We start from the raw sequence: 17272 nt of genomic DNA, 5'->3' as shown, positions 1-17272 counted from the left end.
ATGATATATACTGGAAAATTTTGCCTGGGTTTCTCCTTTTTTTCCTGTGAAACTCATCTACAGCATTGCATGATACAGCACAATCTATCAGCTAAAACATTAAAAAATATGTTTTAAAAAATGTTAAATAAAAACACTCTTTGAATCACCCTCCTTCCTCTTTCCTGGTACAAAAATACAGAAAAAAAAGCATAAAAAAACATATTTCTATAAAATCAATGTAAAGCATAATGGTGAATGGTGTCCTTCATATCTGCATTATCGCTCGCACAATCTTGTGGATGAAAAATATGGTTATGGTTATTTGAAGAAGGAGAGGGAAAAAAAAAGAGCAGAAAAAAGGAAAACTGCCCGATCAGAATGGGGTTCAATCTATTTCGATAAGAAAGTGAACTCTTACTCCATTTATTTCAGTGAGCAGACTATAGATAGACGGCGCTCCGGAGGGATGCCAGGACGCACCTTGAATCGTTTTTTTATCTCTAGCTCCTTCTTTTCTTTTTCCCTTTGTTCTTTCTTCGCTAGCTCCAATTCTTTCTTCCGCTTTTTCTCATTCTTCTCTTCTTGCTCTTTTCTGTACTGAGTGCTGGAAGGAAACGCTCACATCGATTAAGGGCAATCACAGATGTGAGATGGAATCCTACCATCGATGAGATCACTCCTTTTATTTCACTTTTCTATAACTTGATAAAGTTTTGATTTATAGTTAACTTTACAATCCACATAGATTATCAGTCACCACTAGGGGGAGCTCAGGAGCTCGCTGACTACAGTGCTATCATGGAGGTCAATGTATATTCAGTATGCAGTGAGCTCCCTCTAGTGTTGGCTGCCTGTAATTATAAGTTATCCTTTAGGTCAATGCTTTCGCAAGGGATTTAGTACTTGGTGTAAATAAAAATACAAAGCTCTAATAATAATAGTATATGTTATAATGTGTATATACCGCATACACTCACCTGTGCTCATCAATTAGGTCATAGCATTCGTCCTCTTCATCACTTTCTTCACTCTGAAAACAAAGTGTGTTCACAACGATTTATGTCAGTAAAATGTGAAATTGTGGTTTCAGGTCATTTCTATACATTAGAAAACTCTGCCTATTATGGGATTTCAGAAAGGTGACTTATTTTGGATTCCTGAATATTAAAGTCTGCCCTTTTCTCTCCTTCTGAAGGACCCAGATACCCCACACATGGCACGGACAGCTCATATATTTTTTACATCTCTGTAATACCATGTTTTTCCTGTGGTGGCGCTATTGATACACTGATTATCTAACGATCATTGGGACACCATCATTCAGACACTGTAATCAGTTCCTAATCTGTGTCTGACAATGTGACAATGTTGTATCACGAAAGCGCTGCAGCCTATCAGTGATCTCTGACGGAACTCTGTCGTCTGAACAGTGAAGGCTGCAGTCCATCAGTCCCTCTGACTGGCTGCAGCGTTCACATGATGTATTAATCTAACATGAGCCCTCGCACGGTGTCAGTCTGGGAGGAGAATTTATATTTTTTGTATGATTTTAAAAGGGGCAATGAAGCATTTAATAACAATTTGTCCAGTAGTGAACATCCCCTTTATTTAAATTACGCGGTGTGAATGCCGCTGTTCTCCTGAATCCGGAGATGTTTTTCTTTTCTTTCTGCGCCTCTCCGTTCCTGAGTTATGGCCCCTTCTTCCTTTATCTACTCTCGTTTGACACGTGGGTGTGATCTGTAAAAAAAAACCCGCCCATGAGGAAAATGTCAGGATCACGCCCTGTTGGCCAAGGAGAGTAACCAGGAAAATGGGGCCTTATCTCTGGAACGGAGAGGCGTAGGAAGAAAAGAAAAACATCTCCGGTTTCAGGAGAACAGCGGCATTCACACCGGGTAAAAAAAAACCACATTTATGGCAATTTATTAATAATAATGCGGATCTGCTACTATTAAGAAGTCAGCTGTGTGAATATTGTTTGGCCACTCTGTCTTTACGAATGCTGGTTGACAACCAGTACAGCTGCCACTTCAGCTTCCGAGTGGGTTTTCACACAGCTGACTTCTTAACAGTAGCAGATCCACATTATTATTACTGAGAGGGATAAATTAAAGGGGACCTGTCACTTGCCATAAATGTGTATTTTTTTAACCCGCTGTGAATGCCGCCGTTCTCCTGAATCCGGCGATGTTTTTCTTTTCTTCCTACGCCTCTCCATTCCTGAGATACGACCTCCTTTTCTCTTTTAGTAAATCTACTCTTGTTGGCCAACTGGGCGTGATCCTGACATGTTCCTCATGGGCGGTTTTATAAAGATCACACCCTCATGTCCAATAAGAGTAGATAAACATAAAGTAAGAAGGGGTCATAACTCAGGAACGGAGAGGCGCAGAAAGAAAAGAAAAACATCTCCGGATTCAGGAGAACAGCGGCATTCACACCGCGTAATGAAATGACATATTTATGGCAAGTGAAAAGATTCCGAGCCTCACTGCAAATCCTGTACCAGCTCGAACACCTACCATGTGCCACTTAACTACTTACTCTATGTCTGCCTCCCCAAAATCATAGAGTGGTCACCCTCTGGTTACATGAACGACTACCCTAGACCACCAGGGATGCTAAAATTAACTCCCTGCTGTCTCAGATCACGAGCATTAATCACTTCCCTGCCCTAGACCACCATAGATGCTTCAATTACCCCCCACTTCCCTAGAGTCTGATTCATTTGTTTCTGTCCTTGACCAAAAGAGATTTTGACTTTAACCCCTACTTCGTTCTAGACCACCAGGGAGAGTGACAATGACCCCTTCCCTTCACTAGACCACCAGGGATGCTTACATTAACACCTCCACTTCCCTTATCCCCCAGAGTGATTATGTGACCTCTTTGCTGCCCCAGACCCCCAACAATGTTGATATTAACCACTTCCCTGCTCTATACCACTATGGATGCTCAAATTGACCTCCCCAGTTCCCTAGACCACCAGGGATGCTTAAATGAGCCCGTTGATGTCCTTGACCACCAATAATGCTGACATTAACTCTATCACTTTCCAAGACCAGAAGACTTTCTTAAATGATCCTGTTATTACTGCTCTTCACCACCAGGGATTTTGACATGAACTCCTCCATTGCCCTAGGCCACCAGGGACAGTGAGCTCTTCTCTTCCATTTGTCATGAGGAATGCTGACATTACCCTCTTTCCTGCCCTAGACCACCAGTATTGTTGTTGAGATTAACTCTTTACTACCCTAGACCACCAGTATTGTTGATATTAACTCTTTAGTACCCTAGACCACCAGTATTGTTGTTGATATTAACTCTTTAGTACCCTAGACCACCAGTTATGTTGTTGATATTAACTCTTTAGTACCCTAGACCACCAGGGATATATGGTAAGAAAACTCACACTCCCTTGATTACAGCCTCTTATTTATATGTCTGGGGATAAGAGACGATCCTCCTGGACATGGAGGCCGGCAGCCCACCTCCGTGCCCCCAGAGCATTGCTCCTGTCTCATGTCCTTGCAGCCATGTCTCTGGCTTTTCACCCCATTGGTGACACTGCTGGTTCTCCTGCATTAACGCTTCATTCAGCAGCCTGGGAAAATGCCCCATAGATCTGAGCTCTGCCCTTCTATCCACGATGTACGATGACATATTAATATTAAAAAGGATTGCTGGTTAAAGGGATCAATAAATAGCGCCCTACAGATGGAAATAGTATAATTAAAGGGGTTGTACAGGACTGGAAAAGATATGGCTTCCTGAAACGGCCCCGCACCGGTCCGGGTTGTGTCTGGTGTTCCAGCTCCGTTCCATTGAAGTGGATGGATTTGAGCCTGTGGACAGATTTGGCGCTGCAGGATTTTCCAATAGTGTACATCCCCTTTAATTTAATATATAACAATGGACATTTCATCTCGGAAGCCATACTTACTATATCATCAATGACGGCTCCTGCAAAATACAAAACGGGAAACAACATAAGTGGTCGGGAAAAAAATCACTGTTACATGTTAAAGGGAAACGATCACCTATAATAAATGCTACTTTCCTGCAGATAAAGGGTTAATCGGCAGCGAATAATCAGGGGGGCATTATTGGCCCCGGAAAACTGCTAATCTGTTTGCTACAATGTATCAGTCCGGGATGTTTCGCTCACAGAGCATTGTGTGCACTAGATACATTGTATCAGTCAAGAGCAGGAATCCCAGCAACACTCACCGTCCTCGCTCTTGTAATCTTCATTTGTGCTTCTGTGGAACAGGAAAAGAATCATTAATTAATAATTAATATTTGTCTGGTTTCTATTAATCACTGATAGAAGTCAACATTCCCCAAAAAAATACATTTCCAAGACTGTATGTCCTCCCCCATCGATCACATGATCGGGGTCTGCAGAGTCTGAATGGAGCGGACATAAAACACGCTCCGCTCCTTGTCTATAGGATCTTTGGGGTCTCCCAGTGATCAGTAAACTATCCCCAACCCTGGAGATATAGAAGACCCCCAGCCTCAGAAATCCCCTCTAACTGATCTCATTATTCCTTCATTTTATTTTATTTTTACTTTATTGATATTGGAATGACCCTAGATGTGCCCCTGTGCGTGACCCTGCGTGTGATACTGTGTGACCCTATATGTGACCCTAGATGTGACCCTGTGTGTGACCCTGTGTGTGACCCTAGATGTGACCCTGTGCGTGACCCTGCGTGTGATACTGTGTGTGACCCTATATGTGACCCTAGATGTGACCCTGTGTGTGACCCTAGATGTGCCCCTGTGCGTGACCCTGCGTGTGATACTGTGTGTGACCCTATATGTGACCCTAGATGTGACCCTGTGTGTGACCCTGTGTGTGACCCTAGATGTGACCCTGTGCGTGACCCTGCGTGTGATACTGTGTGTGACCCTATATGTGACCCTAGATGTGACCCTGTGTGTGACCCTGTGTGTGACCCTAGATGTGACCCTGTGTGTGACCCTATGTGTGACCCTAGATGTGACCCTGTGTGTGACCCAGTGTGTGACCCTAGATGTGACCCTGTGTGTGACCCTATGTGTGACCCTATATGTGACCCTGTGTGTGACCCTAGATGTGACCCTGTGTGTGACCCTAGATGTGACACTGTTTGTGACCCTGTGTGTGACCCTGTGTGTGACCCTAGATGTGACCCTGTGTGTGACCCTAGATGTGACCCTGTGTGTGACCCTAGATGTGACCCTAGATGTGACCCTAGATGTGACCCTGTGTGTGACCCTAGATGTGACCCTGTGTGTGACCCTAGATGTGCCCCTGTGTGTGACCCTAGATGTGCCCCTGTGTGTGACCCTAGATGTGCCCCTGTGTGTGACCCTAGAATTGACCCTGTGCGTGACCCTGCATGTGATACTGTGTGTGACCCTATGTATGACCCTAGATGTGACCCTGTGTGTGACCCTGTGTGTGACCCTAGATGTGACCCTGTGTGTGACCCTAGATGTGACCCTGTGTGTGACCCTATGTGTGACCCTATATGTGACCCTGTGTGTGACCCTAGATGTGACCCTGTGTGTGACCCTAGATGTGACCCTGTTTGTGACCCTAGATGTGACCCTGTGTGTGACCCTAGATGTGACCCTAGATGTGACCCTGTGTGTGACCCTAGATGTGACTCTGTGTGTGACCCTAGATGTGACCCTGTGTGTGACCCTAGATGTGACCCTGTGTGTGACCCTAGATGTGACTCTGTGTGTGACCCTAGATGTGACCCTGTGTGTGACCCTAGATGTGACCCTAGATGTGACCCTGTGTGTGACCCTGTGTGTGACCCTAGATGTGACCCTGTTTGTGACCCTATGTGTGACCCTATATGTGACCCTGTGTGTGACCCTAGATGTGACCGTGTGTGCCCCTAGATGTGACCCTGTTTGTGACCCTAGATGTGACCCTGTGTGTGACCCTGTGTGTGACCCTAGATGTGACCCTGTGTGTGACCCTAGATGTGACCCTGTGTGTGACCCTAGATGTGACCCTGTGTGTGACCCTAGATGTGACCCTAGATGTGACCCTGTGTGTGACCCTAGATGTGACTCTGTATGTGACCCTAGATGTGACCCTGTGTGTGTGACCCTAGATATGACCCTGTGTGTGACCCTGTGTGTGACCCTGTGTGTGACCCTAGATGTGACCCTGTGTGTGACCCTATGTGTGACCCAGTGTGTGACCCTAGATGTGACCCTGTGTGTGACCCTATATGTGACCCTGTGTGTGACCCTAGATGTGACCCTGTGTGTGACCCTAGATGTGACCCTGTTTGTGACCCTAGATGTGACCCTGTGTGTGACCCTGTGTGTGACCCTAGATGTGACCCTGTGTGTGACCCTAGATGTGACCCTGTGTGTGACCCTAGATGTGACCATGTGTGTGACCCTAGATGTGACCCTAGATGTGACCCTGTGTGTGACCCTAGATGTGACTCTGTGTGTGACCCTAGATGTGACCCTGTGTGTGACCCTAGATGTGACCCTAGATGTGACCCTGTGTGTGACCCTGTGTGTGACCCTAGATGTGACCCTGTGTGTGACCCTAGATGTGCCCCTGTGTGTGACCCTAGATGTGCCCCTGTGTGTGACCCTAGATGTGCCCCTGTGTGTGACCCTAGAAGTGACCCTGTGCGTGACCCTGCGTGTGATACTGTGTGTGACCCTATGTGTGACCCTAGATGTGACCCTGTGTGTGACCCTAGATGTGACCCTGTGTGTGACCCTAGATGTGACCCTGTGTGTGACCCTAGATGTGACCCTAGATGTGACCCTGTGTGTGACCCTAGATGTGACCCTAGATGTGACCCTGTGTGTGACCCTAGATCTGACTCTGTGTGTGACCCTAGATGTGACCCTGTGTGTGACCCTAGATGTGACCCTAGATGTGACCCTGTGTGTGACCCTAGATGTGACCCTGTGTGTGACCCTAGATGTGCCCCTGTGTGTGACCCTAGATGTGCCCCTGTGTGTGACCCTAGATGTGCCCCTGTGTGTGACCCTAGAAGTGACCCTGTGCGTGACCCTGCATGTGATACTGTGTGTGACCCTATGTGTGACCCTAGATGTGACCCTGTGTGTGACCCTGTGTGTGACCCTAGATGTGACCCTGTGTGTGACCCTAGATGTGACCCTGTGTGTGACCCAGTGTGTGACCCTGTGTGTGACCCTATGTGTGACCTTATATGTGACCCTGTGTGTGACCCTAGATGTGACCCTGTGTGTGACCCTAGATGTGACCCTGTTTGTGACCCTAGATGTGACCCTGTGTGTGACCCTAGATGTGACCCTGTGTGTGACCCTAGATGTGACCCTGTGTGTGACCCTAGATGTGACCCTAGATGTGACCCTGTGTGTGACCCTAGATGTGACCCTAGATGTGACCCTGTGTGTGACCCTAGATGTGACTCTGTGTGACCCTAGATGTGACCCTAGATGTGACCCTGTGTGTGACCCTAGATGTGACCCTAGGTGTGACCCTGTGTGTGACCCTAGATGTGACTGTGTGTGACCCTAGATGTGACCCTGTGAGTGACCCTAGATGTGACCCTAGATGTGACCCTGTGTGACCCTAGATGTGACCCTGTGTGTGACCCTAGATGTGACCCTGTGTGTGACCCTAGATGTGACTCTGTGTGTGACCCTAGATGTGACCCTGTGTGTGACCCTAGATGTGACCCTGTTTGTGACCCTATGTGTGACCCTATATGTGACCCTGTGTGTGACCCTAGATGTGACCGTGTGTGACCCTAGATGTGACCCTGTTTGTGACCCTAGATGTGACCCTGTGTGTGACCCTGTGTGACCCTAGATGTGACCCTGTGTGTGACCCTAGATGTGACCCTGTGTGTGACCCTAGATGTGACCCTGTGTGTGACCCTAGATGTGACCCTGTGTGTGACCCTAGATGTGACTCTGTGTGTGACCCTAGATGTGACCCTGTGTGTGTGACCCTAGATATGACCCTGTGTGTGACCCTGTGTGTGACCCTGTGTGTGACCCTAGATGTGACCCTGTGTGTGACCCTATGTGTGACCCAGTGTGTGACCCTAGATGTGACGCTGTGTGTGACCCTATGTGTGACCCTATATGTGACCCTGTGTGTGACCCTAGATGTGACCCTGTGTGTGACCCTAGATGTGACCCTGTTTGTGACCCTAGATGTGACCCTGTGTGTGACCCTGTGTGTGACCCTAGATGTGACCCTGTGTGTGACCCTAGATGTGACCCTGTGTGTGACCCTAGATGTGACCCTGTGTGTGACCCTAGATGTGACCCTAGATGTGACCCTGTGTGTGACCCTAGATGTGACTCTGTGTGTGACCCTAGATGTGACCCTGTGTGTGACCCTGTGTGTGACCCTAGATGTGACCCTGTGTGTGACCCTAGATGTGCCCCTGTGTGTGACCCTAGATGTGCCCCTGTGTGTGACCCTAGATGTGCCCCTGTGTGTGACCCTAGAAGTGACCCTGTGCGTGATACTGTGTGTGACCCTATGTGTGACCCTAGATGTGACCCTGTGTGTGACCCTGTGTGTGACCCTAGATGTGACCCTGTGTGTGACCCTAGATGTGACCCTGTGTGTGACCCTAGATGTGACCCTAGATGTGACCCTGTGTGTGACCCTAGATGTGACCCTAGATGTGACCCTGTGTGTGACCCTAGATGTGACTCTGTGTGTGACCCTAGATGTGACCCTGTGTGTGACCCTAGATGTGACCCTAGATGTGACCCTGTGTGTGACCCTGTGTGTGACCCTAGATGTGACCCTGTGTGTGACCCTAGATGTGCCCCTGTGTGTGACCCTAGATGTGCCCCTGTGTGTGACCCTAGATGTGCCCCTGTGTGTGACCCTAGAAGTGACCCTGTGCGTGACCCTGCATGTGATACTGTGTGTGACCCTGTGTGTGACCCTAGATGTGACCCTGTGTGTGACCCTAGATGTGACCTTGTGTGTGACCCAGTGTGTGACCCTGTGTGTGACCCTATGTGTGACCCTATATGTGACCCTGTGTGTGACCCTAGATGTGACCCTGTGTGTGACCCTAGATGTGACCCTGTTTGTGACCCTAGATGTGACCCTGTGTGTGACCCTAGATGTGACCCTGTGTGTGACCCTAGATGTGACCCTAGATGTGACCCTAGATGTGACCCTGTGTGTGACCCTAGATGTGACCCTAGGTGTGACCCTGTGTGTGACCCTAGATGTGACTCTGTGTGTGACCCTAGATGTGACCCTAGATGTGACCCTGTGAGTGACCCTAGATGTGACCCTAGGTGTGACCCTGTGTGTGACCCTAGATGTGACTCTGTGTGTGACCCTAGATGTGACCCTGTGTGTGACCCTAGATGTGACCCTAGATGTGACCCTGTGTGACCCTAGATGTGACCCTGTGTGTGACCCTAGATGTGACCCTGTGTGTGACCCTATGTTTGACCCTAGATGTGACCCTAGATGTGACCCTGTGTGTGACTGTGTGTGACCCTAGATGTGACTCTGTGTGTGACTGTGTGTGACCCTAGATGTGACCCTGTGTGTGACCCTAGATGTGACCCTGTGTGTGACTCTGTGTGTGACCCTAGATGTGACCCTGTGTGTGACCCTAGATGTGCCTCTGTGTGTGACCCTAGATGTGCCCCTGTGTGTGACCCTAGATGTGCCCCTGTGTGTGACCCTAGAAGTGACCCTGTGCGTGACCCTGCGTGTGATACTGTGTGTGACCCTATGTGTGACCCTAGATGTGACCCTGTGTGTGACCCTGTGTGTGACCCTAGATGTGACCCTGTGTGTGACCCTAGATGTGACCCTGTGTGTGACCCAGTGTGTGACCCAGTGTGTGACCCTGTGTGTGACCCTGTGTGACCCTAGATGTGACCCTGTGTGTGACCCTAGATGTGACCCTGTGTGTGACCCTAGATGTGACCCTGTGTGTGACCCTAGATGTGACCCTGTGTGTGACCCTAGATGTGACCCTAGATGTGACCCTGTGTGTGACCCTAGATGTGACCCTAGATGTGACCCTGTGTGTGACCCTAGATGTGACTCTGTGTGTGACTCTAGATGTGACCCTGTGTGTGACCCTAGATGTGACCCTAGATGTGACCCTGTGTGACCCTAGATGTGACCCTGTGTGTGACCCTAGATGTGACCCTGTGTGTGACCCTATGTGTGACCCTAGATGTGACCCTAGATGTGACCCTGTGTGTGACTGTGTGTGACCCTAGATGTGACCCTGTGTGTGACTGTGTGTGACCCTAGATGTGACCCTGTGTGTGACCCTAGATGTGACCCTGTGTGTGACCCTAGATGTGACCCTAGATGTGACCCTGTGTGTGACCCTAGATGTGACCCTGTGTGTAACCCTATGTGTGACCCTAGATGTGACCCTAGATTTGACCCTGTGTGTGACTGTGTGACCCTATATGTGACCCTGTGTGTGACTGTGTGTTACCCTAGATGTGACCCTGTGTGTGACCCTGTGTGTGACCCTAGATGTGACCCTGTTTGTGACCCTAGATGTGACCCTGTGTGTGACCCTAGATGTGACCCTAGATGTGACCCTGTGTGTGACCCTAGATGTGACTCTGTGTGTGACCCTAGATGTGACCCTGTGTGTGACCCTAGATGTGACCTGTGTGACCCTAGATGTGACCCTGTGTGTGACCCTAGATGTGACCCTGTGTGTGACCCTATGTGTGACCCTAGATGTGACCCTGTGTGTGACTGTGTGTGACCCTAGATGTGACCCTGTGTGTGACTGTGTGTGACCCTAGATGTGACCCTGTGTGTGACCCTAGATGTGACCCTGTGTGTGACTCTGTGTGTGACCCTAGAGGTGACCCTAGATGTGACCCTGTGTGTGACCCTAGATGTGACTCTGTGTGTGACCCTAGATGTGACCCTGTGTGTGACCCTAGATGTGACCCTGTGTGTGACCCTAGATGTGACCCTGTGTGTGACTCTGTGTGTGACCCTAGATGTGACCCTGTGTGTGACCCTAGATGTGACCATGTGTGTGACCCTAGATGTGACCCTGTGTGTGACCCTGTGTGTGACCCTGTGTGTGACCCTATGCGTGACCTTCATCGTGTCTATTTTGCTATCAGTTTATCGCCTTCTGACCTGGAGGACCCTCTTGGCGCCACATGTCCTGATAATTGCACACTACTGCGCTATCACTGACATTTCCCACTGTCTTCCAGCCTGGACCTCGTCGTCTCTGGGGCACGATGTCAGATTGTGTGTTAGACACATTTACGAAGCAAATTCTCCAAAATGAATAATCCACTGTTCTCACAATACAAAGTGCATACACAGATCTTATACCTGATGAGGCTGGTATACTTACTGTGGAAATCCATGTCAGCATAGCTGTATAATTCTATACAAAACTTTAACTCATTCTCCGCTGAACTAGCCTGATTGACAGCTTCCCAGCGTCCCTCCGCCCTGCTGCTGCTGCTGCTGAGATCTCACACTGCTCTGTACAAGCTGCAGCTGTCAGTCAGGATGGACGGGTGGAGACTGAATAGCTGTCACTGCGAGACTGTGCTACTTGAATGGCATTTAAGTGGTTAAACATCAGTAATCTGTGCTGTCTTCAATCACTACTGTTAGAGGCGGACCTGGCTGTGTAACACAGCCTGCACCTGTCCCACCCTCCCTAGGATGCAGAGGGGCCACACTGTACACTGCATTTTCCATCCGCAGCATTATGCTTTCTCACCACTAGATGGCGCCATTATTCAATGTTTCAAACTTTGTATTTTTCATGGTTTCTTTGCTGAGTTTTTGACAATTACTTTATCCCTCACAACCAATTATATTGTCGAATCTTCTGAAATCGGACACCCCTGTTTAAATCCATTTCTTTTTAGGGTTCATATCTGAGACCACAAGTTGCATGGACACTAAACACATCACTCCTTAGAGTAGGAATATCCCTTTAAGACGTTCGGCGGGTACAGATCCCGGGTGGTCCCACCATCGATGCTATCAGCGCCTTGTACCAGCTCGCTGCGCACCTTCCTCTTTTCTGCAGACGTTGCTTCATTCTGAGGTCGCGGCCTAATCTTATCATCTGATTGTGATCCTAATAATAAACCCGGCAACTGCATGACCATTCTCCCCATGAGGTGCAACCAAGAAACATATAGGACCTTTCTGATGTCACAGGAGCACACCCCCCTGGGAGGTATGTGGTTAACCAGTCCCACCCATCACTTCCTGGTTAACCCATAAATCCAGCCCTTTACTAACATACAGGTTTGTGGGACTACAAGACCCAGTAACCTGTCCTGGATTCAGATGGCAGCACCTTCAAAGGTTTTCGCTTCCTCCAACTCTTCCCTCTCAGGGTCTTTGAAATCTTCAACCCTCTCCACTTCTTCACCCATGGAGATGTTCTGGTCTCCAGCCTCCTTAGAGGTGGATCAACCATTGGTCTCCTCTCCCTGAGCATCACGGACCCCAGCTCCACCAGCACTTCCCATGGTTTCTTCTCCCATAGCGCCATCAACTGACCAACCTCATCAGCAAGAGTCACTTGGACCACTTCTTTGTGGCCCTTGCTCCCTCAGCGATGGGACGATTTGCCGTCCTTGTTGAGCCTTTCCTCACTGTACTCCCTTTGTTTCGTAGATTCACAGTCACATCCCACAGTATGGTGAACCCTCAAGTTGCTCTCTAACTTGGTGTCATACTTTGATACACTTCAGGTGACTTCAGGTCTGTACGTTGGGCAGACGCATACATTCCTCCGGTCACCCCTACGTCTGAACCGTCAATTTTGGGAGGTGTTACTGCCTTAATGTACCCAACCCCATCAGCAGAGAGCCCTTCATCCTCCTGCTGTAGAGGAGCTCCCTTCTCCTATAAGGCCGGCGTCACACTCGGCGTAAGACAATACAGTCCGTATATTACGACCGTAATACGCTGAAAAGTCCCCAAAATAGTGGTCCGTAGCTCCTCCGTAGGCAGGGTGTGTCAGCGTTTTTTGCGCATGGCATCCTCCGTATGTAATCCGTATGGCATCCGTACTGCCAGATTTTCTCGCAGGCTTGCAAAACCGACTTACGGCTATACAAGGGATCCATGTGTAAAAAAAACAAAAAACATATATACTGTCTATATATATATACATATATATATATGTCAGTAGACACATATATGTATATATATTAATATTTCATCCAGCGCGAGATAGCAGAAAGCCGGTAATTCAATTGCCGGCTTTTGCTTTCTCCTTCCTAAACCCGACATGATATGAGACATGGTTTACATACAGTAAACCATCTCATATCACCTTTTTTTTGCATATTCCACACTAATAATGTTAGTAGTGTGTATCTGCAAAATTTGGCCGTTCTAGCTATTAAATTAAAGGGTTAAATGGCGGAAAAAATTGGCGTGGGCTCCCGTGCAATTTTCTCCGCCAGAGTAGTAAAGCCAGTGACTGAGGGCAGATATTAATAGCCTGGAGAGGGTCCATGGTTATTGGCCCCCCCCCCGGCTAAAAACATCTGCCCCCAGCCACCCCAGAAAAGGCACATCTGGAAGATGCGCCTATTCTGGCACTTGGCCGCTCTCTTCCCATTCCCGTGTAGCGGTGGGATATGGGGTAATGAAGGGTTAATGTCACCTTGCTATTGTAAGGTGACATTAAGCCAAATTAATAATGGAGAGGCGTCAATTATGACACCTATCCATTATTAATCCAATAGTAGTAAAGGGTTAAAAAACACACAAACACATTATTTAAAAGTATTTTAATGAAATAAAAACAAAGGTTGTTGTAATAATTTATTCTACGCTCAATCCATCTGAAGACCCTTGCTCTGTAACAAAGAAAAAATAATAAACCAACAATATACATACCTTCCGAAGATCTGTAACGTCCAACAATGTAAATCCATCTGAAGGGGTTCAAATATTTTTCAGCCAGGAGCTCTGCTAATGCAGCGGTGCTCGTGGCTGCAAAACCCCAGGAAATGAATGGAATGTAGGTCAATGACCTATATTTACCTTCATTCGCGGTGAGGCGCCCTCTGCTGGTTGTCCTCATATGAACTCGAGCCTGGGAGCTTTCTAGGAAAGTTCCCACGCTCGAGGAACAACCAGCAGAGAGTGCATCACCGCGACTGAAGGTAACTACAGGTCATTGACCTACTTTACCTTCATTCCCCAGGGTTTTGCAGCCACGAGCACTATATACCTACTCTATATGTACACATTTATTCTACCTATTCTATTGTAACAAAACCACCTTTCTATACCCAAATATTTATAGAAAAAAGAGGCTATCGCTGATATAATAAAAAAATTACAAAATTTATTGAAGAAGATAAAATAACACACAACAGAAAAATTCTATAACTAAAATACGCTGGGAGCAACACGTGGTCGGGACAACAAAGTCCACACAACCCATACAAAATATGGATGTGGTAACAATAATGTAAATACTCGAGCAAACAATATGTATGGCATAGCAAGACAAAAATTCACTAGGCATAAATGCAGGGCATACCTATACAAGGGGGGGGGAAGAAATACAGAATAATGTCTCTAACTGGAGAGAGTACAGTATTGCTAAACATATTCCCAAAGAGCACATATATAAATCCCACCACTTAACAGATAAAATACAGGCCAGGTGTACAGACCAATAGATCTATCGCGTAATACCTATCAATATCTGCCTAAATGTTGCTAACAAGGAATCTATAAGCTGTACGATATAATGGCTAGCAATGCTAATAACAAAGGTGTATAGTGAAAAACCAATCCTACCTGCTATAAGGGCAGACGAGCATACACTCCTTATATGAGTAATACAAGTAATATAAAACATCCCTATCCTGGGAACTTAATAAAGCGCATGCCACAACGGCCCATAGGTCATCAGCACTAAAATGTATAGAAGATGAACTTACATAGATTCTTATTGTCCCAACCAAGAGCGTTCCACAGCGACCCCGACAGCGCCGTTTCGCCTGACTGGCTTCCTCAACAAGGGGGCGTCATTCTATTGTAAGCTGTCAGTGTGATTTTACTGTACACCGCACTGAATTGCCGGCTTTTCTCCCTAACACCGCTGCGTATTTCTCGCAAGTCACACGCATGGTCCGTGTGTAATCCGTATTTTTCGGGCTTCCATAGACTTTCATTGCCGTTTTTTTTGCGCAATACGGTGACAAACGCAGCATGCTGCGATTTTCTACGGCCGTAGAAAGCCGTATAATACGGATCAGTAAAATACGGCAGATAGGAGCAGGGGCATAGAGAATAATTGGGCCGTTTGTTAGGCGTGTTTTACGGACGTATTTTATGCGCTCATACGTCCGTAAAACTCGCTAGTGTGACGCCGGCCTAAGTCGGAGAACAGCCTAGAGTCCCGGCCAACTATCACCGGATAGGTTAAGTTCAGGACTACAGCGACATCATGGCATGCAATGTCATTGGCCATCTCGAGGATCACCCTGGACACCGGATAGTCTTTTGTGTCCCCATGGATGCAGGTGACCCCGATCTTCTTTTTGGGTATCTCATATACATTGGGCGCAGCCCCCATTAGGGTCACCGAGCTCCCAGAATTGAAAAGTTCAACCACACCGTCCGCGTTCTTCTGCAGGGCACACTCACGTAGCCACTTGCTGGGTGGGTAGTTCATATGGCAGACTGGGCACACATAGTACGCTTGTCCCCGGCAACAGTCCGTCTGTGCCACACCTTTTACTTTGGGATGCTCCACCCCTTTTTGGGTAACTACCCCCTTTTGGGTAACTACCCCCTTTTGGGACTCTGCACCCTTTTGGGCAACTACCCCCTTTTGGGACTCTGCACCCTTTTGGGCAACTACCCCCTTTTGGGACTCTGCACCCTTTTGGGCAACTACCCCCTTTTGGGACTCTGCACCCTTTTGGGTAACTACCCCCTTTGGGGACTCTGCACCCTTTTGGTTAACTACCCCCTTTTGGGACTCTGCACCCTTTTGGTTAACTACCCCCTTTTGGGACTCTGCACCCTTTTGGGCAACTACCCCCTTTTGGGATACTGCCCCTTTTTGGGTAACTACCTCCTTTTGGGATACCACCCACTTTTGGGACTCCGACCCCTTTTGGGTAACTACCCCCTTTAGTTATACTGTCCCTTTTGGAAGTCCACCCCCTTTTGGGTAGCTACCTCCTTTTGGGATACCGCCCCCTTTTGGGATACCGCCCCCTTTTGGGATACCGCCCCCTTTTGGGTTACTTTCCGTGGACACCACACTGACTCCTGCGGATGCCCACGGATAACGGAGTGATAGAACTCCACTTCACACATGGTTGCTTCGCCTCCCACGGCTGTCGCAGGAATCAGCCCAGAACAACACAGGAGGAAGTGGTCACTGACCTGAAGATTGCTGGGACCACAGTCCCAAACATGACTTTTAGTAACACACTACGATGTCATGGATTAAAATCCTGCAGGGCTCGCATGCTCCCCCTGCTCACACCAGCACATGTCCAGGCCAGTCTGAAGTTTTCCAATGACTATATGGATGATCCAGAGGAGGCGTGGGAGAAGATCATGTGGTCAGATGAGACCAAAAGAGAACTTTTTGGTATCAACTCCACTCGCCGTGTTTGGAGGAAGAAGAAGAATGCGTACAATCCAAGAACACTGCTCCTAGTACAGATCCCTGCGGTCCCCACTGCTCCCAGTACAGATCCCCGTAGTTCCCACTGCTCCCAGTACAGATCCCCGTAGTTCCCACTGCTCCCAGTACAGATCCCCGTAGTTCCCACTGCTCCCAGTACAGATCTCTGCAGACCCCACTGCTCCCAGCACAGATTCCTGTGATCCCTTCTGTGTGTAATAAACTCTCCTTCATTCATGACTTCTTCCTTTCTAATTCTCTTAATCTCCTGGCTCTTACTGAAACCTGGATCCAGCAGTCAGACACCACCGCTGCTGCTGCTCTTTCATATGGTGGACTACACTTTTCTCATACCCCAAGATCAGACAACAGAGCAGGTGGAGGCGTTGGTCTGCTCCTTTCACCCAAATGTACTTTCCAAGTTATCCCCCAAGTACCCTCACTTGTCTTCCCTTCCTTTGAGGTCCATGTGGTCAGACTCTACGTCCCCTTCTCCATGCGAGTGGCGGTGGTGTATCGTCCTCCCGGCCCCTCTCATCAGTTCCTGGATCACTTTGCCACCTGGCTTCCACACTTTCTCTCCTGTGACACCCCCACCCTTATCATGGGTGATTTCA

General features: G+C 48.1%; 1 protein-coding gene across 4 annotated transcripts in view; it reads right to left on the bottom strand.

The window, feature by feature from the left end:
- FYB1 (FYN binding protein 1) overlaps positions 1 to 17272 on the bottom strand; it is a 213317-nt gene that overhangs the window by 55433 nt on the left and 140612 nt on the right. For all 4 annotated transcript variants that reach the window (XM_069745921.1, XM_069745919.1, XM_069745923.1 and 1 more), the window contains 4 exons: positions 4216 to 4247; positions 3929 to 3948; positions 960 to 1012; positions 463 to 586 (listed from right to left, as the gene is read on the bottom strand). In XM_069745921.1, coding sequence (XP_069602022.1) covers positions 463 to 586; positions 960 to 1012; positions 3929 to 3948; positions 4216 to 4247 — 229 coding nt within the window. The remainder of the gene's footprint in view (positions 1 to 462; positions 587 to 959; positions 1013 to 3928; positions 3949 to 4215; positions 4248 to 17272) is intronic.

Source organism: Ranitomeya imitator, chromosome 1 (assembly GCF_032444005.1).
Source record: "Ranitomeya imitator isolate aRanImi1 chromosome 1, aRanImi1.pri, whole genome shotgun sequence".
Taxonomy (NCBI): domain Eukaryota; kingdom Metazoa; phylum Chordata; class Amphibia; order Anura; family Dendrobatidae; genus Ranitomeya; species Ranitomeya imitator.
This window is presented reverse-complemented; position numbering and strand designations above follow the sequence as displayed.